Genomic DNA, 24,857 nt, shown 5'->3' with positions numbered 1-24,857 from the left:
AGATGGCAGACTTAAGAGCCTTAAGATTCTAAAGCTAATTTAGAGCGGACTATTAAAGTAGTTTGTAACCCAGCACTTGTAATTTGCTCGAAGTTGAAGGCAAATGATTCTTTGAAGAAGCTAAGAATTACTCTACAGAGACTCCCACTATAGCGGGGGAGTGATTATGTGTAACTAGAACAGAACTGCTGAAGTAAATTTATTATTAGAATAGTACTGCTAAGGTAAATGTACTAGGTGTGAATACAGTACAGAATACAGAACAAAACATTTCTGAGCAGTTTGTTTGTGGTGAGAATGTGATCTGACATTGATCTAAACCAACTATCAAATATAATCCTCATGTGCACCAAACTAAACAGCTGTTCAGGTGCAGTTTAAGTTGATTTATTTTCCAGATAATTACTACAGCTATTAACTATTGTTATTCCTGCCACTATTTGATCTTAAACTGCATGTCACGTCCTGGGCTTGTCTCATGTCTCTGTGTGTTATTCCCACGTGACCTGTGCCCCTCTGTGTCTCCTGTCAGTAGTTTTCCACCACCTGTTTCTCATTTGTAGCTCCGCCCCTTCCCCAGGTGTTTCCACTTCTAGTGTGTTTCCTGTTTGTTTAAATAGCCCTCCTCTGCCACTTGTCCCTCGTCGGTCTTTGCACTAACCTCTGTTGTTTTGTCTCTCTGTGTTTCTCCGCGTTTCTATAACCCTAGCTCCGTGTTTATTCCTAGTTTGTTTCCTGTGCTCCTTATTCCGTGTTTTTCTCTGTTTATCTCTAGTTCCCTGTTATTTTTATTTGTTTTCTCCCTTGCCCTGCTCAGTTTAGTTTTCCTAGTCTTGTTTAGCTTCTTGTTTATTTTATATATTTATCCCTGCCCAGTTTAGTTTTGTATTTATCCAGTCCCTCGTTTGTTTCTTTGTTTATTTACTCCCTGTTTGTTTATCATTAGTACTTCTTGTTTGTTTAGTTTATGTTCTCTAGTTTCACCTGTTTGTTTTGGTTTTTGGTTATTCGTTTATCTTTGTTACGTGTTTACTTGTTTCATTGTTTATTTGTTATTTATTTAATAAATTATTTATATCGCCCTTACCTGCACTTGCGTCCGCCTCCTCGTCTCCCTGCCTGGGTCATCCCCTTTCGTGACACTGCAATGAAGTACATCCTAGCCAACAGAAAACAGAAGCTTCTTCCTGTATTCATTTTCTTGCTCCACCCTAGACCGTTGTGATCAAAAAATCGGAGAGAATGTGCTGACGTGATTTGTTGTGATGCATGTTGTTGCACTTGTGTTTTTTTCTTTGCGTGAAACCAAACATTCCAAGTTAACAAACTTATTAACAAACTGATTCGGACAAGAGAAACAGGCATAAACTACAGGGTTAAAACACTTTTAGACTATTAAATTCATTTAATTGTGTGAAATATAAAGTTTAAAATTTATTGAAAATCTGTGAAAAACATGGCTTTAAACCTTTGACCAGATTTTTCAATTCATTACATCCTTGTAGATTTACTGACTGCCAGTCCAGCAGTCCAGCATCTCCATCTCAGAAACTCATAGATTTTTAACAGCGTGGAGTCGATGCTCAGGTCAGATGGCAGCTGTCGAAGGTTCTAAAGTTAATTTAGTGGGTACTATTAAAGTAGCTTGTAGCTTAGAGCTTGTAATTTTTTCTCAAACTTAAAGGGAAATGATTCTTGGAAGAAGCTGCTCTGAATTACTCTACCGAGACTCGTCTACTGAGTGTCTCGTTAAGTACCTTGTTTTCTTCGGCAAAAAATGCTGAGTTTGAAATGCTTCCCGCGGATGAATTGAGCGCAGGCTGCGGCTACAGCTTGATATTGTCCCTCGGAGGACCATCTGAATGTACTTGACGGCGTGATGAATGTGCGTCGGGGTGAACTCCTAAAAGACTCTTGCTTCTGTGGTCCAGTATACGCGTGGCCCCAGTTCCAGGCATGCAATCTCTTTTTTTGAGCGAACCAGAAAGTGGTACTATCAATACCACTATCCCTTGAGATCCCCCCACAAGGAAAGCAATCTCTGGATGACGAACACCAGTGGAGTGGAGGTCCCCGAAGCCGGCCAACTCCTCTGTAAAGCAGTCAGTTAGGATATCGAGAAATGCAGGTTGACACGGTTGGACTCTTGTAGGTGGATGATTGAGCCGTCTTAAAAGGAAGGTTATGAGCAAGGCTTTTGGTTTTCATTTGCGTCTTTCATTTAGCACAGCTCGTTCCACAAGCTATTATGTTTGGTGTCACTTACTGGGATCTACAAGATGTCGCCAGAAGGCTGCCATCACACTGCACCAATTATTATGAATTGAGACACAGTTTAAGCCAGTGACTGCCGCTGGTTTGTTCGCTTCATCAGTAATTACCGCATGCTAGACGCAGACACGGCTTCCCAGCCAAGAGCCGCGGCGAGAGTAATCAGATTCCTGCTCCGGCTCTCCACAGACATACCTGACTCGATTTTCTGGTCAAGGTTGCGCCGTCTGACAAGCGGAATCAGACAGAATCTGTTATTTGGGACTGGCAAGGACCACCGCTTGCGATTCCAGAGTCACGCCCTGCTGTAAGGTCAGGACCACGCTTCCCTCGCTTGCTTCTTCACGCTGCTCATTTGAATTCCTGTTTTTCTCAGAAACCTCCACACCGTTCCCCTTCTATCTGTCACTCCGGCCTCTGTATAATTCCGCGAGAAGGGTTATACTCAAGCGTAGTCGACAGAACTGGGACATGGCTGTGGCTGAGGGAGTGGCTCAGTCTCAATCAAATGCCGCAGTGTGACACTGTAGTCTCCGTCCTCCCACCACAGGCCATTCAGAACAAGTCTTCCTACAGATCATTGTGAGGAGCCTCCACACAGCCACGCAGCCTAGTTTACAATCACAGCTAACTATTTAAAACAGACGCCCCTGTCCTGCCCTTTAGCGCACGGTATTTAATGAACACGTCTGAGTGCTGGTATTTCACTTTAAAGGCTTTCCTGAGCTGCTCGTCTTGAGTCAGTGTAATAATAAAATTTTCTGTTTTCATTAGAGGCAAAAGTAGAGGGAAAATTAAAAATTGGATTTAAAAACAGCATATTTCATTTATTTCATTTTTTTGTTTTCCATTTACCACAGTGTACAAGAAATACGTTTTCATCTATTTTTCCAATTAAATTTTTTTTCATATCTGTCCCTTACAATCGGAATTTCAGGAAAAATTAAAAGATTTGTCCATTTTTGCATTTTGCAACTTGATACCATCAGGTTTGTGTTACAAGATACAAAAATGGACAAACCTGAAAACTAAGAGAAAATTTGACTTCATATTTTTCTTGAAATTCTGTTTGCAAAAGGCTGAAATGAAAAACTAGACAATTGAAATTTTGGATAAAAAAAACATTTCTTCTTCACTATACTGAGTGGAAAAAATAATAATTATATATAAAGTTTTATATCCCATTTTCTATTTTGTAATTTAGCTTTTAATACGGTCAGACAATTAAATCGCTAAACGTTACACTGACCATCTTCAGTGGCATTTTCTTTTGTCTTTTTTGGTGATAAAAGAAAGGAAAGTGAGTTATATGAATTATTAACATTTGGGCTGCACAATGTATCGTTTTAGCATTGTTATTGCAATGTCTTTATTTAAAAAAAAAAAAAAAAAAACGGCAGCATAAAATCACCAGTTGCTGAAGATTTGAAGATATGAAGAGACATCTAGCAAAGGCAGATGATTTAATATCATAATTCAATATTTGATACTCTGAGGACAATGTTCCTATATCGAGACAGGCTTGATTAGTTGGCTTCTGGAAAAATCTAGTGTAATTTTCTTGGATTTTTGACTGGATTTCTTTTTTTAATATTGCAGTGTACAGTTGTGTTTGGGAACAAATAGCAGTTCAACATCATTTTAACTGGTTTTGGTAGAAGTATTTATTTTTTACATAGCAAATAATTTACATATAAATTACCAGTCAAAGTTTGGACACACCTTTTTATTCAATGTTTTTATTTCTTTATTTCTTTTCATTTCTACATTGTATATTAACATTAAAAAAATAAAAAGAATGAATGGACATATATGGAATTATGTAGTAAACAGTAAAAAAGAGTGCAACTATTGTTCACCACCTCCAGGAACTCTATTGAGAAAACTATTCCAGGTGACTCTCCCTCATGAAGACACTGAGATTAAAATACCAAGAGTGTGCAGATCTGTCCTCAAAGCTAAATGTGGCTATTTATAGCTTTAGTGTCTTTGAAAAAAGGAAGAAACGACACTGAAACTTTTGACTGGTTCTGTACAGGCAGTAGAGTAATAGATACAAAAAGACAGACCCAACAATTGGGACATGCTTACCATTCTGTCTGAGTAATTCAATTATTAATCATTAATTAAGAGGAGCATGTTTAAAATAATAGCAGTGTGGAGTTCACTGGGTGAAGTCATTTATCCTGTGGAATTACAAGTGTCAATGTTGGCCTTTATTTAAGGTAGGAGGGTCACAATTGTTGCCCTTGTTGGTTATAATGCAATTCCTTTTGAAATGCTGAGTAAAATTTCAGGGCTCGTTCCAGACGTTGTTCTGATTAAAAAGTTGATTGGAGAGGGAAAAACATAGAGTCAGATTATAGTTTCCTTTTAATGGAAAATCTGCATTTAAAATGCCGTCTAGTCAAGACTAGGCTTAATCCCTGTCTGGGAAACTGACCCATAAAGACGTGAAGCAAATTATAGGCTTTTCAACTAACATGATCTGAGTAAACAACAAAATGTAAGGTGAAGGGAAAATAGACAACAGTAGTGAGTGAGGGCTTTAATGTAAAAAAAAAAATGGTAACAAATTGGTAACAAAAATTAGCAAGAACTGAGCAATTTGATACTTTGATACTCACAATACAGAGATTTTAATTCAGTATATCGCAAAATATTTCAACTTTGTCAGCAAGAACTTGGGTATGTAATACTTATCACGATACAGAGATTACAATTCAATATATATCAAGATATATGGTGAACCTGTAAGCAAAAATTGGGCAATTGGATACTTATCACAATACAGGAATTACAATTCAATATATATATTGCAATATATGACGAACCTGTAAGCAAGAGCTTGCCGATTCAATACTTATTACATGACTGGGATTATAATTCAATATTTATTGCAATATATTGCAACCTTGTAAGACAGAACTTGGCGATGCAATACTTATCACGATACAGAGATTACAATTCAATATATATCAAATTGAAAAAATGTGAGCATTTTGATACTTACTTGTAATACAGGAATTACAATCCAATATATATATATATATATATATATATATATATATATATATATATATATATATATTGCAATATATGGAGAACCTGTAAGCAAGACTTACAATACTTATTACAAGACAGGGATTACAATTCAATATATATTGCAATATATTGCAACCTTGTAAGACAGAACTACAGAGATCACAATTCAATATATCGCAATATATGATGAACCTGTAAGCAAGGTGATGTAACATCATTACTCAAACACTGCTGAAGCTGAAAAAACTAAAAATATCACAATACAGTGCAATAATAATAGTTTCTAACATTCCTATCACATATGAAATAAAGTATCAGATTTGGCCCCCTTTTACTTCCCTTAATAGGATTAAAGGGTAAAACAAACTATGTATATTATCAATTATCAAATGTACTGATATTTTTATTATTATATATTTAGAACATTTGCATTTATTAAACCTTAATCAGCATGCATTTTTCTTACTCCCCCCTTTTTTTAACACTACTGTATTTTGCAGAACAACAGAACGTCAGTGTCAGCTATAGTTTTTCCCGTTGTTTTATCGTACAGTATACCTCACACCTTTCTTCTTCTAGGAACCTGTTCCCTGGAGACTGTACTGTATGTGATGTTGTGTCACTTGTGATCTCCGTTTGTTTACTCATTTGGTATTCAGACCGTAGCGTGTGTGTGTGTGCGTTTGTGTGTGTTGGTGAGTATTTTGAGGCGAACAGGGTTACTGGGAGACCCCTGTGTGTGTGTGTGTGTGTGTGTGTGTGTGTGCACTTGAAGCTGGAACACTGGAGCGCTCCACTCCCCCACTGCTGTCTTTGCCCATAGGCCAACATGAGTGCAGTAATAATGCACTGAATAATGCAGCAGCCCGTCTGATTGGGCATTTTTCTTTCCTTCAAGCGCCTTCGTTCCAGCCTCTGTCCTGATGCCTTATTGAGCTTCCCTTTTAAATATTTCTCTTGCCACCACCCCCTTCTACCCCTTGGGTTCTCTCTCTCTCTCTCTCTCTCTTTCTCTCATTCTCTCTCTTTTTTTCTATGTTATGTTCATGGACCCCTCTATCTTTCCCCGCTCCCCGCCTTTCCATTTTTTGACATCCCTTCTTCTGCGCATCATCTAGTTCCTTCATACTGAGACTGCTTTTCCCATGTCTTAATCCTCATTCTCAGAGTGTGTCTGTTTTTTTTTTTCTTCTTCTTCTTCTTCTTCCCTTTTTCTTTTTCCCAGATGACTCCGCAGCGTCAAAAGATGGAGGAATGAGCCGGTAGAATTAGTAGGAGTGCGAGAGAAAGGAACAAGAGATGAGGGTGAAATTATGACGTCAGGCGCCTTCTGGTTCAAAGCAATGACATTAGCATCTCCAGCCTTGAAAAGCAGATATGGATTTTTTTTTGTGTTGCTGTGTGTGTGTGTGTGTGTGTGTGTGTGTGAGATGCATGGCTCAGAGCATTGGATTTCGAGTGTAAGTGTTAATTAATGTATATGTATGTATGTATGAATGAGAGTGGATTAAAGAGTATGGGGTTTGGTTTGCAGGGGTGGCTCGATGGTGTTTATGCTCCTCTATGGGATTGTGGGTCTGTATATGTGTATGTGTGTGTATACGTGTGTGTGTTTAGGGAAAGGTTAATTAAAGAGAGTGTGTGTGTGGGTATGTGTGTGTGTGTGTGTGTTGCGTGCAGGGCCGGGGAGGAGAGGAGAGGAGTGGCGGCTGGCGCACAAAGTGACTGGAAAATGATTCATGGAGTTGCTAGTGCCTCACTTCGCCTGCCATTTGTATCACTGAGCTGCCTCTCCGTCGCTCCGCACACCCACCCGCTCCACACCCACCCCTGCACGTCTTTTTTGTTGTTTGAGGAGAACAAACAATGGGTCCAGAGGGCAGTGCCCGGCTGTTCCGCGCCGTTCTGTACTCCTCAGCATCTTTGCTTTTTATTTATTTGATCTGTTTGGGGATTGTCGCGTGCATCTGGGTATTGGCAGCAGCTTTACGACGTATAGCGCAAGGTACAAGTGTCGCAATCAGCTCTCCAATAATAATCGCAAGTGAAAAACAAACAAAAAAAAAAACTAAAAAGTTGGTGGTTTTGGTGAGGCGCCATTGAAGAATCTGCTGAAGAAGATCCAAGAGATCTTCTTCTGGAATAGCACTACAGAAATGAATCACAAAAAAACGTTACCTCATGGGATGGGTTGGAAAGTGGAAAACACACACCTGTATACATATATTGTGAGGTATTATCTTGTAAGTGAGCCTGAACCTGTAACTGGCCAGGGTGCACAGGGGCAAGAGGAGCATGATTAAATTATCGTGACAGGAATGTGCCAGTCAAAAGACAGGATGCACCTAAAATGCAGCGTTTTATCATTACTTTAAAACATTCTGCATCGTAGATTAATATTAAAGTCATCCAATCTAAATGAAAAAATACAGATGGAATTATTTAGTAATCAAAACAAAAAAAAAAGCTTTATTTTTGGGTACATTTTCAAGGCCAGCTTTATGAGGTAGAGTCACCTAAAATGGTTTTCAGTTAACAGCTGTGCCTTCAATTTCTTGCCCTCTTAATCTGTTTGAGAGCATCAGTTGTAAAGTTGTGAAGAGGTAGAGTTGATGAATACAGTGAATAGGCCTATTTTAATCCATATTATGGCAAGAACTACTCAACAATGTAAAGAAAAAAAAAATGAGTTTAATTAATAAAGGTCTGTCAGTAAAGATTTCATGAACTTTGAAAGTATCCTCAAAAGCAGTCACAAAGACCATCAGAAAAATTTTGATGAAATTGGCTCTCATTAGGACCGCCCCAGGAAAGGAACATCAAGAGTTACCTCTGTTGCACAGGACAAGTTAATCAGAGTTACCAGCTTTAGAAACCACAAGTTAACAGCTTAACCGCAAATAAGAGCCACCTTAATGCTTGACATTACAGTGTTTTGATTTGTTTTACGTAATTTTAAGTTTACTTCATGATTCCTGATGTGTTCATTGAGAAAAAAAAAACAATGAGAAGATCCAAAAATTTGTGGTGCCTGACTTCACATGTGACTTGTGTGACAAGTGTTTCTTTACTTAGCATTACTATAAGTAGAAGGAGGAGTTCTAATGAGTGGGTGGGGCAATTTGTCAAAATATGGCATAACATTTGAAAAAAAAAATAAGTAAAAACATTAAAAACATATTTTTTTAATCATAGTTATGCCTAAAAGAAATCGGACCACATTTTTTGCACTATAAGGCCCCCCCGGATTATAAGGCACACTATCAATAAACGTCTATTTTCAGGTCTATTTCATACATAAGGCGCACCGGATTATAAGGCGCATTATGCGACACTAGTAAGGAACAGAGGTGTTGCCATGTTTCACCAAGCTAAACTAAGCTAAATAAAAAAAACTGTAATTCTTAGAAAAAATATTTTCTTTTAAAGCCAGGGCGATATTAGCTAGAAATGAAAGAATTTGGTAACACTTTATTTTAGGGAACACAAATTAGGCTCTTATTCATGTCTTATTATTTGCTTAATAAAGCCTTAATTAGACATTAGTAAATTTTTAATTTATTCACTAATTATTAGGCTTTATTCCGTGCAAGTGTTGTTGGTGCTTAATTACTGGTCTACTATGTGGAAATTATTATTAATAATAATAATAATAATAATAATAATAATAATAATAATAATAATAATGGTTGTATTAGTTCTTATAGTGCACAATAAACAGTTATGTTTTCACCCTGTTAAGCAGATTAGATTATTAGGCATTAACTATTAGCTAATTCTAATTTGTTATTAGTGTATAATTGGCCGCAGTTTGATCTATGTTTGCATTTTGGCAAGCTTATGGCTGTGCTGGAGTTTATTGAGTTAATAAGGGGTAATAGACAGTAATAGACCAAGATGTGCACCATTTTTTAAAGAGAGGATCTGTTCTTCACCAATAAGACACTAAAAAGAACTGAATAAATATTTAATAAATCACAGACCCCTAATTTTAAGCACCAATAACACACAGAATAAAGCATAAAAAATAAGTAGTAAATAAATCATTTACAAATGTCCAATTAAGGCTTAATTAAGCAAATAATAAGACATTAATAAGCGCCTAATTTGCGTTCCTTAAAATAAAGTTTTACCAAGAATTTTAGGTGTGCCTTATAGTGTGAAAAATACGGTACTTTTCAAAATGGAAGAAGTTTAACCCCTTATCGTACAGACTTTCATGAAATACTAAGGCATGATGGATTTTAAGTCTTCTTTAATTCTGGCATCTAACCACTGCACACTGAATCTGCTTTCTTCTGAACATGAGTAATTAACATGGAAATAAAAATAGGTAAGGCAGAATACATCGTCCCGAAGCAGCTCAGGGTAAGTAAACAGCAGCAGCGCCGAAGTGGGCGGGAACAACCTGCGAAGCAATCTCTGTCTAGCTAGAGCATCTCAATAATCTGTCTTCTTAAGTCTAATGACTGTTAGAACGCTGCCTGCATAGTCAGAGTCCGGAGGTTCATTAATGTAGAAATATAATAATGAATAAAGTCAGTTGAAGGTGATGATGTTGATGATTTTGTGCATTCCAATGGACTTTTGGAGATAAATCAACTTATTTTGATGTAGTTTGCTCTGTTGCCGTTGGCAGCTGAGAAATGATTGGCCTGGGAGAGAGCGAGGAAGCGGAACGCTGAAAAAAAAAATGCATCTGCATTGCTGTTGGTTTTAATCATTTCTCTCTTAGTGATGGCTCCCCACATGTCTGTGTAACTGAGCGTTACTGTCAGCTGTGTTGGTTTTAATGCAGCTCAGTGATCTGTAGGATTTACTGGATGTGGGAAATGTGGTCTTAGAGCTCAGATCTTTCCAGCAGGCTCCAGGCTTCATCCATCACCCTTCAGTTACCACCAGTCGTGTTGCAATTTCACCCTGGCTACCTTTTTATCAGGGGTTTAACTGTATTGTGCAATTTTGACAACTGCATGGTTTTGGTTGTAGTTGTAGGCTGTAAGAACAATTTACCAGGGTCTCCGCTGTCAACTATTAAGTGTGTTTCTTTAATAGCTAGATACATCAGTGTAACGCCAGACAGAGTGGAGCGACGCTTGCAGAGTAAAATGAACAAACAGGTTTATTTACAGGCAGATAACCAGATGGTACAGATATTAGAGCCAAACAAACTATAATCTCACCAGAAACCAAAGCCGTAGTAGTATGAACAGTCCGTGTTCAAAACCAAAAGACAGTCCAACCGAGCAATAAATCCAAAAGGGCCAAAACAAGAGACATTAACTGATAAACCAGAAAAGAGGGTCGTACCGAGAAGGCAATAGAAGAAACCATGAGAAACGCTTAGTATGCAATACCTCGCCAAGATAGAATACATAATGCAGCCTTAAATACAAAACATATGATGAGCATAACCCGGAACTTCCTCAGAACACAGGTGAATCTGAGCGTCGTAGCGTAACGTGATTGGGCGAAGGAGAGCAACTGACGGTGACGTCATAAATCATAGGATTCTGGGAAACGGGGTCTGGTAGTGTGGAAGGAGACTCAGGCTGCGTAACAATCAGCCTTTCCTTAAATCCATAACGATTTTTAAACTATTATAGTTTAATAGTTTCAGTTCAAAATGAATTCATGTTTTAAACTAATTGTTTTCATAGGTCGAAAAAAGTTTTATTTTCAAACCAAGTTTTAGAGTACAAGTAGCAGAGTAAAACAATGTTCTTCCAGGACGATGGTGCAACACAGAACAGGGAAATACAATACAAACTTCATAAGCTTCAATGTACAAATATAAGTGTGCAAACATAAAACTAGAACCATACAATAAATATGAAACAAATTTGTGTGGAGGAAATGTCTACCGTATTATTTGCACTATAAGGCACACCTGATTGTAAGGCGATACTATTAATAAATGTCTATTTTCTGGTCTGTTTTCATACACAAGGCGCTCCACATAAGAAGGCACATTTCATGTGACACTAGTAACTAGTAACTAATAGTAGGAACAGGGAAAAAAGTCGCCATGTTTCCCTTCTAATTTCAGCAGGTGGCCACTGGGTGGCGAGACCTTTAAAGCTAAGCTAAGTTATTTATACCAAACTGTAATTATTAAAAAAACAACATTTCAGACTAACCAGACAACTTTAATGAGCACTGGATGTTAATCTGCACAGATTTCTCTCCTGAAAACTGTTTATTTGGGTGAGTAAAGGGCTTTCTTTAAGCTTAGATTTACAATTTCCACTAAAGCTGGAGCATTAGCATTAGCGGTTAACTGCTAGCTGTTAGCGGCTAATCCCACCTGACAGAGCTACACTGAGGAACTCCTGAGTGTTCCAGTAAGCCAGGGCAGTATTAGCTAGTGGTTCGTCCCACGTAGCTTGTTTTAACATGGTACATCATTTAAGGAAGCCTGGTCACTTTTCTGAGGTGACTGTTTTGTTTATTTTTTTATAATTGCTTGTTTTTGTTTTTGCTTTTTTTGTCCTTTCTTTCTCTCTCTCTTTTCTCCCTCCTCCTTCTTCTGCACCTGATTATAAGGCGATACTATTAATACATGTCTTTTTTCTGGTCTGTTTTCATACACAAGGCGCACCACATAATAAGGCGCATTTTATGTGACACTAGTAACTAATAGTAGGAACAGGGAAACCTGTCGCCATGTTTCCCTTCTAAATTCAGCAGAAGCTTGTTTTAACATGGTACATCATTTAAGGAAGCCTGGTCACTTTTCTGAGGTGACTGTTTTGTTTATTTTTTTTATAATTGCTTGTTTTTGTTTTTGCTTTTTTTGTCCTTTTTCTCTCTGTCTTTTCTCCCTCCTCTTCCTTCTGTGCATGTTTGTGGCAGCACAGACACAGGCTGTACCACAAACACTGTACAAAAATGTAATATATATATATATATATATATATATATATACATAAACACGCAGACTACAGTCCGATAATACTCGCTTCTGAACAGCAAAAGAGCTTGCCCTGTGGTTAGCGGTTAATGCTAATGCTGCTACAGCAGTGCTATCCGGGGTTAGCAGCAGGCTACAGGCCGATAATACTCACCTCTGGACGGCAAAAGAGCAAGCGCTTCGTGTGGTTTGCTGCAAATGCTAATACTGCTGCTAAATATATACTATATTATATACTCCTTTATAACGCTGTACTTTGGCAGAGTGACTTTACTGAAACTGCCTGATAAAATTCATGCAAAAGGGGCACTGGATTATAAGATGCACTGACAATTTTTGTAAAAAAAATAAAGGATTTTAAGTGTGCCTTATGGTGTGAAAAAAACGTGGTATAGGGTTGTGTGTATGTAGTGATGGGTTTCAGTTCAGTTCTTGTTTGTGCGTTGAGAAGTCTGATGGCCTGGGGAAAGAAGCTATTGTCAGATGGCAGCAGTGAAAAGACTCTGTGTGAGGGATGGATTGGGTGGCTTTGCGTACAGTATATGGTGTAAATGTTCATGATGGAGGAGAAAGCGAGTCTCTAATGATCTCCTCAGCTCTCGTACAGTGCTCGCTGTAAGCTGTAGAGACTCACAATCAGAGATTTTAAAGTTCCCAAACCTGACTGTGATTTTCCCATTATTACAGAACAAAATTGCACTGCTTTCCTCCTGCCAGCTTTAACTACATTAAATAGTCGTGTTATTCCTGCCTTCCTTGATTGCACTGCAGTCCTCCGCCAGCTTGCAGTCGCATTAAGCAGGAAAGAAAACAGTAACTTTCCTTTCAGCCTACAACTCATAAGATGTGACTAAATACCTAAAGGAACGTAGCTTGGGGGAATGACTATACACTGATGGTGAAGGAGGGTGGAGGGCATGCTCAATATACAGATACTTTAGGCATGTTGCCAGGAACCAATAAAAAAATTGTATATTACTGAATCATCATTTTACCTAATTTTAAATGGATCCAGTACATTAAAATGTTTTTTATTTTATATTACGGAGACAATCTTGAAAAAAACGGGACTGACTTTATCACAGCATCTTTTGATCCAGCAAAATATTAACCTCTTAAAATGCCTTGTCCCGTATACAGGCTACAGGTGTAGATGATACAAAACATTTTTTTTCTGCAGTAAAATAACTTATTTACATTCTAAACATTTGAGGCTTTAAAATCTTCTACAGGACACTTAGAGAAGCTGCCTGTTTTCTTTCTACTCCACTTATTAATTCCTAAAAACAATATCCAGATTTATGTGGATGGGGCCTTAGTTTTGTATTATTTATTTTCATATGTCACTTTTATTATTTGATGAAAAGTTTTGGTACGTTAATGTTGTTCGTAAAATAGAAAAATGTTTACAGTTTTGTGTTTGAAACTGGTGCACTTATCAAAGTCACATTTTATCGTTTATTACATTGCACTAGTATATGTAAAAAAATAATAATAAAAAAAAAATAATAATAATAATATATATATATGTATTTTTCAGTATTTTGTTATATCACCAAGAATAATGCTTTATTAATAATGCAAAAAATACCCCGAAATACTGTACCAGTCAACAGTTTGGACACACCTTGTCAATCATTTTTTTTCTTAAATTAATACTGAATCATCCAGACTATGAAGGAACAATGTAGCAACTTAAAATTGTTAAACAAACCAAAATACTCTGTGAGGCATTTAGGTGTCTCTTGTCTGTGTCTCTGAACAACTTGTTTTGTGCAACAGAGGTAAGTCTTGGTCTTCCTTTGCTTGGGTGGTCCTGATGAGAGCCAGTTTTATCATTGTATTATCATTCAAGTTATTTTTTTTTTTGGTTAACTGACCTTCATTTCTTAAAAGTATGTTTTTCTTTGCTTAGTTTAGTAATTCTTCACAACACAGCTGATTCACTCAAACAAATTAGGAGACAAAAAATCCAACTAATTGAACTCTTGAACACTGCAAAGTTCAGCACAGCTGTTTATTAAACAATTCCGTATGCTTTTTTATAGTAAACACTATTTATAGTAAATAGTGGTTCGACCCTTTGACTGTACTGTATTGTGATGTGCCTGTAATGTAATGTAAACATATTTGTGCAGCTCGTAGCTTGGAAATCACTGGGTGTAGATGTCTGGATGTATTAGGCCTGTGGTTCGGTGTGTTGTGGGAATATTTTACCTGAGCGTTTTTATTTGTGAGGATGATGAGGCTTCTTCATATTCCTCGTATATCAGCTTGGGGCAGCTCTGCTCTGCTCCGTAAGCTATTTTTTTTTCTCTATTGAGGCTCAGGTTTACCCCATGCTGATATGTTATAAATATCACAGGCTGCGATTTGAATGCAGTAGTAGAAACGTGTACAAACATGTTCTGAATGAGAGCAAATTCTCAGATATCGATAAAATGTGAATAAACTCACATATTGCCCAGAGCTTTTTCACAATATATTACCATATCAGTGCTTTGAACACAGCCCTGCTGCTGCAGCACAGCTGCTTTATAGCCCGGGTGATTTATGGTGGAGATTGGGGGCTCTCTCTCGGAGGCGTGGGGCTAAAGCATGAATCAACGCTGGGGGCGGGGGTAATGAATTCCGATGTCTCTCAGGAAGTGCTTGGGATTTTGCGGTTGGTGATCTGGGTTAGTATTGCTTCTCTGACCTGAACGCCGAACCTCAAAACCCTTAAAATCTCCCAGCAGTTCCATCAGTCTGTGTTTCTTCAGCCTTTAATTGCTGTACATCGACTTTAAGGTGGATGCTGCTTCTGCTCGTCGATTTTATGTGTTTTGCTTACTGTGTACTCATAATGCGTTTTTGCCCTGTTCCATTTTTTCATCATCTCTCTCTCTCTGTTTCTCTCCTCTCTCTTTCTCTCTCACACACACACATTTATCTACACAGCTTTCCCCCATCCCATTTATAATCTATACCTCCCAAAATGCAGCACAATCCCGGTGTTACGTCAGCTTTGCTGCATATGTGCTGGAGCTATGCAGCGCAATATACACTATTAAAAATGTATTAACATTTAAAGTACCAGGGTTGATGATTGGCCCGATTAGCCCGAGGGCTTGATATCAATATTGCAAAAGCCAACATTATAGCAAAAAAATAAATATAAAATTATAAACCATATAGTTAGGAGCTCTACAAAGCAGGCAGGTCCGAAGCACACAGCTGTACAACTTCCATTAATACCAGTAAGCTGTAATATATTTAAATAAATAAATACATGTGTCCAGAACTAGAGAAGCATGCAAAATCAAAGTTGTAAAACATCAGGAATAATTTTATTATGATATGAGTGTTCATTTATTATTTAGTAATGTATTTTTAAACCAGTCATTGTAGGGAAAATCAATCAATCAACCTTTATTTATAACTTTATGTAGCCGAGCATTTACAAAAACAGACAAAGAAAATAATAGCTAAATTTACTTATACAATAAAAGTAAATTAAATAAAAAAAAGATAAAAAAAAATATATAATTAGAATTAAAATATATAATTAGAATAAAAAAAAATATTAGAATAAAACTTGATTTAATTGTTAAGAAATTAAGATCAAAAGAAGATAAGGTCAATACAACAAAAATTAGTTGACATTAAGCTAAAACTTTCACATAATACAATTAAAATACAAATAAATAAATAAATGAACTAAAAAAAATAAGCAATAATACAAATAATAATAATCATAATAATAATAATAATAATAATAATAATAAAAGCAAACCAAAATAAGTTAAAAAGCAAAAATACAAAACTATAAAAAAAAAATAACAAAAATGATTGTGTTAACATAGCAGGTTTATCACAGATTTACATTAGCTTACACTGACTTATACCAGAGACGTTATTAAAAAGGGGAGAAAGGCTGCTGACTGCTGTATGAATGGGATAACGCTAATGTTACGCTAATCATGAAGCCGTTTATGGATAAAGTCTAGCCAATAAACAAAACGAGCCAATCAGCTTGCTGCATGTGTGAAGAGTTGAGGAGGTCCAGTGTGTTAGTGTGGAAACCTGCTGCTCTCAGTGCAGGTGCAGCAGCCATAACAAGCCAAAAAAATAAAAAATAAATGTAGTGAATGGTTTTTACATGACAGTTTTATAAATGTTAAGGAAACTATAATAGAATAAAATAATAGAACAAATAGAATGTAAATTTAAACATTTTAGAAACATTTTCTATAATTGTACAAACAAATAATTGTTATTATGCATCAATATCACTGTTAAAATACAGTTTATGACTACCACAAATATGCAATAAAATTATTATAAAAAACAGTAATTATCTTTCATCTCTGCTTCCAGAAAGTTACCGTTTACAGTACCGTTACATACATTTTCTGTCTGTTAAAATACAGAGAAGTCCTGTTGTATTTTGTAATTTTAAAATTCACGTCAGGTAGGCGTTCTCTGCTGCAGTACTGAAGGGGGTGGTGGGGGCCGGGGTGGTGGGGTGGTAGTTACGGGGGCGAATAACACAAAAGTAACGAGTAAATAGTTACTTTTACTGGTAACTAGTTACTTTTTAGTGGAGTAACTCAGTTAGTAGCTCAGTTACTTTTTTGGAGAAGTAACTAGTAACTGTAACTAATTACTTTTTCAAAGTAAGGTGCCCAACACTGTTTACAAGTTCACGGCAAATGTGATCACCACTACACTACAGCAACACCCAACTTTTAAATAAGTTGATATATTGTGCATCACTTGTCTCTGCTTGACAATTGATAATAATAAGGTTGATAACTCCATGATACATCCACCATTAGTTTAAGAGGTACTTTAGACACGCTAGGAACTTTAAATTCCTGCAGGCTGCAGCTGTTTCCTCTAACAACTCTATTTTTCTCTGTTTCTCTCTTTCTCTTCATGAAGGTGGTGTAGCTGAAGGAAGCTCGGTGACCCTCAGTCCCTCCACTGTCTCTGCGCCTCGTCGTCAATGGCGGTGAGGCCCGCCCTCTCGTTCCTGCTGGCCGTGCTGGCGTGCAGCGGGCCGGCCCGGCCGTCCCCCCCGCTGCTGCTCCGACCCCGGGAGAGAGAGAGGGACTCGGGCGGGGCTTCGGGCGGGGTCAACATCGCCGTGGTCCACTCCGGCTCCTCCCACCTCCCGGAGACGAGCGTCGGTGGGGGCTCAGGGGCGGGGCCGGGGACGGGGGCGAGCGGTCCGAGCCGGGCCTGGTCGGGTCAGGTGGGCGAGAGCGTGATGACGCCGTGGGGGCCGGCGAACGTCATCTGGCTGGCGGTGAACGAGAGCAGCCCCGGCAGTCTGCTGCTGCAGCTGTGCGAGCTGCTGGCCACCACGCCGCTGCAGGGGCTGGTCTTCGAGGAGGAGAAGCCGCCGCCCCCCAACCGCGCCCCGCTGGCGCCCATGCTGGAGTTCGTCTCCGCGCAGACCGGCGTACCCGTCATGGCTGTGGGGGGAGGAGCCGGTCTGGGCAGGGAACCTCAGGTGAGAGCTTCCTGAACTCTTCTTCCCGCTAATTCACCGAAACATTGCGCTCAGCGGTACGGAGGTGTCTCGCGTACGCGCTGAAACAAATCACACACCACTGTAGGGGTTAGCTTGATTTCATGGAGGCTTTTAAGAGCTGTGCTCTGAATTTTAATTGAAACTGAATAGACTCCAGCTACTCTGCTTTCCTGTTGCTGTCTGCCTGTGCTCAGACGCGGGTACTGTCTGTTCTGTACATTCAAATCAGTTTTTAATACTGACTAGATATTTGTAATTGGAAATTATCAGCTTCATTTACCATAAAGGAGCAGTTTGCAGTTCTATAAATAGAGACTTCCTTCATCCTGTTCTTTAATGGTCCCGCCCCCACAGGACCACCACAGAGCAGGTGACCTATTATTAGGCCCCTATTATAAGGGCTGCAACGATTAGTCGATATAATCGACTCCAAATTACTGTGGTCTACAAACTTGCCAGCATGTCAAATTTTATGTATGCTGATGTTTGTGTTAATATCTTTGCAGCGATACAGCACAGAGTGTTAATTTGCAACTACATATTTTCTCACTAAATATAAAAGGACTTTACACATTTAAAGGACAGTGTTACTAAGTCCCATGTTTAGCTGTTTCTATCTCTATTTGAATTTATCGGTTAATTTCAATTTACAGTTAAGGACAATGTGTTTTTATGAAAATCGATTTTCTCTGAGTTTTATTTTCCTCCACCGACGGTCCACTGTGGGCTCCCGTAGTTCATTGTTTTTTTGAGGGTGTGTTTATTTATTTATTTTTTAAGTTTGAGGGTGCATTGTGTCAGTACCTAAACTATGCTGGAGAAGCTTTCTAAAAGTTACTGGATTTTCTCACTGTTTACAATATATATATTTTTTTTGCTTGGGGGAAATTTAAGGGAAAACTAAATAAATAAAAAACTTGCTTTTAACCATTTCTTTATCATCTGTAGTTTGATGTTTAGTAGGGGGAAAAAAAACTTTTTTTTTTTGGCCCATATCGCCCAGCTCTAATTTAAAGTGAAGACAGTGCCACTATATAGAGCTATTGGCTTTACTATCAATAACCTGTGAAGATTAGTTATAAAATCACCAGACATTTTCATAATAAACAATACCTATATACAGTATGCAGGATTTTCTCACGCATGCTACTTGTAGCATCTTTTTGAAACAAGACATTTTCTTCTACAAAAGCCATTTTATGCTGATAAATTTTCAAATTTTGGGTGGCGTTTGAAACTCTGCCTCATTTGATGATGAAATAGAGTGGATTTTTCACTCTATTGAGAAAAACATCCAAATGTTGGCACTTCCACTGGTGGCGGCAGTGGTGAAGTATGAAGCCGTGATTAGCTTCATTCTACACTAGCCGCTCTTTACTCAGCCTCGTCTCCACATGCTTTTCATGCTCCCGCTAGCATGCAGATTTTAAATGTGCTGAGAGGCTGGGACAACTGCTGATGCTGAGAGGCTGTACTGTGGACGTACTGTACTCTTTAACAGTTCTACTTGAGCTGTTATATCATTTTAATAACATTTTTTCAGTGCTGTGTTTTTTATTATTTTTTATTATAACAGTAAGTTCCAACCCTGCAACGTTATTGGCTGAGAGGTGTTTTATGAGTGACATTATTAGCCGATAATGCGCTGTAACCGAAGCTCTCCATGTGTTACTTCACCACATACAGGTAATCTAGCAATGATGCAGCGCTTACAAACCAAATACAAACCAAATGCGATTTCATTTAACACCACTGGAAGGCGCTAGATCTCATTGGCACAGTGCAGAAATGCCATGTCTCCAATAGGCGGCACAGGCAAAGAAAAGCCCAGCAATTCGAAAATACACTTTATTCCACACATTATCAGCCACCAATATCAGGTTAAGATTTGTTATTATTAAAATAAAAGCTTAAGTGTATATATTTTCCAGTTAATATAGGATATTTTAAGCTGACTTTTCCTTTTATAGTTAAACAAGTGCTGGACCTGAATCTACACAGATTTTTCTCCTGAAAAACGTTTATTTGGGTGAGTAAAGCGCTTCTGTTTATTTACAATAAGCTTAGATTTCCACAATTTTTACTGAAATGGCTGATAATGCAGAGCTTACAGCGCAGCTACAAACAGAGCAGCAATGGAACTAATTTAACTGGCGGATTGTTTATAACCAAACCGATCATATTTTCTCGTTCTCTTTAACTCAACATCTTTCAATAAACAGCAATAATGGAACTGTGGTATAATCGCAATAATACACTCGAGGTTCGTGCTATAACGTGTAGTATAAATATAAAAATAAGAGACCACTTAAAAATGACGAGTTTCTTTGATTTTTTCCAAATTGAAAACCTCTGGAATATAATCAAGAGGAAGATGGATGATCACAAGACATCAAACCAAGATAAACTGCTTGAATTTGTGTACCAGACTAAGTGACATAAAGTTATCCAAAAGCAGTGTGTAAGACTGGTGGAGGAAAACATGCCAAGATGCATGAAAACTGTGATTAAAATATGAACTTGTTTTCTTTGCATTATATGCATATCCTTTTTGTTATTTTAGCAAATGTTTCTCATTTTCTGCAAATAAATGCTCTAAATGACAATATTTTTATTTGGAATTTGGGAGAAATGTTGTCTGTAGTTTATAGTTTACTCAAACCTATACCTATAAATAGCAAAATCAGAGAAACTGATTCAGAAACTGAAGTGGTCTCTTAATTGTTTCCAGAGCTGTACATGCTACTTACCCTATATATATATATATATATATATATATATATATATATATATATATATATATATATATAATCTGACTTTTAGTTCATTGCAGATAGTGTGAGTCTTATTCAATTCAATTTCAATTCAATTTTATTTATATAGCGCTTTTTACAACAAAGGTTGTCACAAAGCAGCTTTACAGGAAAAACAGGTCCACGCCTCTTATGAGCAGCACCACAGAGATGCCAATTTTATGGTGACACAGTGGCAAGGAAAAACTCCCTTTAAGAGGAAGAAACCTTGGAAGGAACCAAGACTCAGTCAGAGGAACCCATCCTACTCGGGTTGACCCGCTCAGTACAAACAAATAACAAACAACAAACAAATAACAGAACAAAAACAGTACAGAGAATTAATGTGAACTATGGCTAATATAACAGGTACTAATTTATGAATATAAGAATGTGATGGGCACAAACTATAGAGCTATGGCTAATACAGAAACAGATACTGAGTGTGTTAATGGTAATCAGTGCAGGGTTGCAGAGCCGGAGAACGACACAGCGGGCAGTGGAGAGCCAGGCTGGGAACATCAGGAACAGGGCATCTCCATACATGTAAAAGAGATAGATAGAGAAAACAGAAAGGAAAGAAAGAGAAACAAAAAGCAGAAGTTAGAAGGGCTGTGTGATAATTCTGAGTAGAAGGACAGGGCTGATTCCTGAAAGCTGGAACCACAGACGGACGCATCCAGGAAGACCGGCCGGCCAGGCGTCTCAGCACATGTGAGAAAGATAGAGAGAGAGAACAGAGAGGGGAGGGAAGAAAAAGGGGTTAGAATGGTTTTATAAAACTCTGCTGGAGTGGGATGGGCACTGGTAGCAGCAGCTCAGGACATGGGGAGAGAAAAAGAAAGCAGATGATTAGGACAGGGTTTATATTTGCTGGATAAGCTGTAAGAGGAAGAAAATTGTAATGAGACATTACTCAAAAGCTTGAGCAAATAGAAATGTTTTGAGTCTAGATTTAAAGATTGAGAGTGTGTCTGAGTCCCGTATATTAATAGGGAGGCTATTCCAAAGTTGGGGAGCTTTGTAAAAGAACGCTCTTCCTCCTGTATAGTTTTTTCTAATACGCGGGACTAATAACAGGCCAGCGTCTTGGGAGCGGAGTGAACGCGGCGGATTGTAAGGAGTAAGGAGTTCCTGTAGATAATGCGGGGCCAGACCATTAAGGGATTTATACGTCAGGAGAAGTATTTTATAATCTATACGAAATCTAACAGGTAGCCAATGTAGGGATGAAAGAATAGGTGTAATGTGATCGAACTTTCTAGCTCTGGTAAGCACTCTTGCGGCTGCATTCTGAACTAGCTGGAGTTTATGGAGTAATTTATGTGGACTTCCAGCCAACAACGCGTTGCAGTAGTCCAGCCTGGAGGTTATGAATGCATGTACCAGCTTCTCAGCATCTTCGAGAGAGAGTATACTGCGGATTTTAGCTATATTTCTTAAGTGGAAGAATGCAGTTTTGACTATGCTACATATGTGAGCATCAAACGAAAGAATTGGGTCAAAGATGACCCCAAGGTTTCTCACAGTTTTACCAGGTATAATTAAGTGACCGTCTATGTCTACAGTATTAACATTTATGTTTTTATCAATATTAGGACCTAATAGAAGGACCTCAGTTTTATCAGAATTAAGTAAGAGAAAGTTGTGTGTCATCCAATTTTTAATGGCTTTAATACCGTCTGTTATTTGATTTATACAGAGCTCCTCGTTGGGTTTAGCAGATATGTAAAGTTGCGTGTCATCAGCATAGCAGTGAAAGTTAATACCATGCCTACGGATAATTTTACCCAGTGGTAGCATATAAAGAGTAAAGAGTAATGGACCCAGTATTGATCCTTGAGGGACACCATATTTTACTCTAGACTGATAAGAGCATTCGTTATTTAAGTAAACACACTGGAATCGATCTCTCAGATAAGATCTGAACCAGGTGAGGGCTGATCCTTTAATTCCTATAAGATTTTCTAACCTATCAAGTAGAATAGCGTGATCTATGGTGTCAAAGGCAGCACTTAGATCTAGCAGTACAAGGATGGCATTACTGCCCCTATCAAGAGCTGAAAGTAAATCATTAGTTACTCTAAGTAGAGCTGTTTCAGTACTATGGTTTTGTCTAAATCCAGATTGAAAAACCTCATGCATACTATTACTTTGTAGATACAAGCGCAGCTGGTTAAACACAATTTTTTCTAGGATTTTGGCTATAAAGGAAAGATTAGAAATTGGTCTATAATTAGCAAGCTCGCGGGGGTCCAGATTTGGCTTTTTGATAATGGGCTTAATGACCGCCAATTTAAGAGAATTGGGTACGTAGCCCATGCTAAGGGATGAATTTACTATTTCTAGTAATGATTTTCCCACCTTTGGCAGTGCCTGTTTCAATAATTGTGTGGGTACTGGATCTAATATACATGATGTTGATTTTGATGAGTTAATTACACTAAGTAAATCTTTTTCTGTAACCGGGCTGAAACACTCTAGGTGTGTCTCAGAGCTGGAGCAGCATTCATCAATATCTATAAGTAAATTTTGGGGGTGATACTGAATTTTTTGTCTAATGCTATTAATTTTATCATCAAAGAACTTCATGAAATCATTACTATTAATGTCGACAGGGATAACGGAGCTAGTTTGTTTTTGACTGCCGGTGAGTTTAGCCACAGTAGTGAAAAGGAATCTAGGATTGTCTCTATTTTTCTCAATAAGCGATGAAATATACTGGGATTTTGTTTTAATTAGGGCTTTTTTGTAGTCTGTGAGACTATGCTGCCATGCTAGCCGGAAAAATTCTAGTTTTGTGTGTCGCCATTTACGTTCAAAGTTACGAGCGGTTTGTTTTAATGTACGTGTGTGGTCATTATACCACGGTGCTAGCTTTTTATCCCTGATTTGTTTTATTTATATATTTTATGTTTTGACTGGTTAACTTCTTGTCATTTTTTAATAGATGACCATTCCTGCATTTTTTAATGAGTTCAGTTTAGGGCTGGTAATGAGAAACAAAACAAACAAACAAAAAAAGATGTCATTAAAAAACGGTTATGTCAACAGGTGATTGTAATCAATATTTTGCAGAGGAGCACTGTCCATACACATACGGCTTTGAGGAGCAAAGATGATCAAAAATTGGTAAATCCGTCAACAGGTTTATAAAATTATGAATAAAATATTTATAAAAACTTTACATTTGCATATTTCTTCCATTACAAAGCATTGTATCATTAAACTGTTCAAGAAATCACTGCATAAAGCACAAGGATGCTTTATTAAGAGGTTATTACTTTTTACTTTTGCAAACCTTTATCAAACCCAACAATACAATGATAATGATATGTGAGATACTCTTACAAGATCTTATTTGTTTATTATCAGTACTATCCTTATCTTGTATCTGATTTGGGGTATAAATATTAGTATTAGAGTATAATGTGCTTTTTGTGGGGTCATGTCTTTAGGGGGTCAGTGTATTTGGCAGCAGTGATTAATGACAGTGGATACTGCATTCCCTCGTCCGACTCTTCTCCCATGAGAATGTGTACGTCAGACCCGAGGAATGTCATTTCACAGCGTTTATCCACAAAGTCACAGGACCAGTCTGACTGACAGAATGACACAGTGGATATTATGGCTATGGCCACATTGACACTGGTTTTGTGAAGGTGAGTGAATTTTGCCGGCTGGCTAACCAGGGCCAGAGCTTTATGTCAGCGCTGTGAGAAAGTGTCATGTCATGTAAGATGATATGCTGGACCTTGCTCTGAATTGTACGTACAGGGAGGGGTGGATGGCTTATGAACAATCCTTTTTGTTAGTCCCTTGTATTATATAAGTCCGAATGTGTCTGATTTAGCCTTGAAAAAAAAAAAAATCACTTCACTGCCATTATACATAGCAGGACATGACAAATCCCTTATTTCCCTTATTTTCCATTTCACTGTCCTGTAGATTGATTGTCCTCAATTGCAAGATCTGTCCCCTTCTTACAGAACAAGGGCCTTATCATACACCATGCGCAAGGTACATCACAATGCTCATTGCTATCTTACACCCTGTCAACTAGGGGTTGACCATGTTTTGTTTTTTGGCATGAAATATTGTAACAGTGCTTTATTAAATGCTCGAAACCAGGGTTCTCTCCTACTGTCAACAACAGCATTACTTTAACTGCTTAAACTTACTTTAAATATTCATTCCTAAGCATATTACTAGATGCATTTCAGTGTTTGAGTTCTTTTTAAGAAATATCAACATTAGACTGCTAAACTTAAATTATATTATTGGTGTCAATTACTTAAAAATGAATTCAAATCAT

General features: G+C 37.8%; 1 protein-coding gene across 1 annotated transcript in view; it reads left to right on the top strand.

Annotated features, from left to right (window-relative positions):
* The window catches only part of grin2da (glutamate receptor, ionotropic, N-methyl D-aspartate 2D, a), a 213,349-nt gene that overhangs the window by 66,312 nt on the left and 122,180 nt on the right, over positions 1-24,857 (top strand). The window contains exon 2 of the mRNA XM_049476300.1: positions 17,156-17,729. Coding sequence (XP_049332257.1) covers positions 17,220-17,729 — 510 coding nt within the window. The 5' untranslated portion in view covers positions 17,156-17,219. The remainder of the gene's footprint in view (positions 1-17,155; positions 17,730-24,857) is intronic.

This window comes from Astyanax mexicanus, chromosome 3, assembly GCF_023375975.1.
Source record: "Astyanax mexicanus isolate ESR-SI-001 chromosome 3, AstMex3_surface, whole genome shotgun sequence".
Classification (NCBI taxonomy): domain Eukaryota; kingdom Metazoa; phylum Chordata; class Actinopteri; order Characiformes; family Acestrorhamphidae; genus Astyanax; species Astyanax mexicanus.
This window is presented reverse-complemented; position numbering and strand designations above follow the sequence as displayed.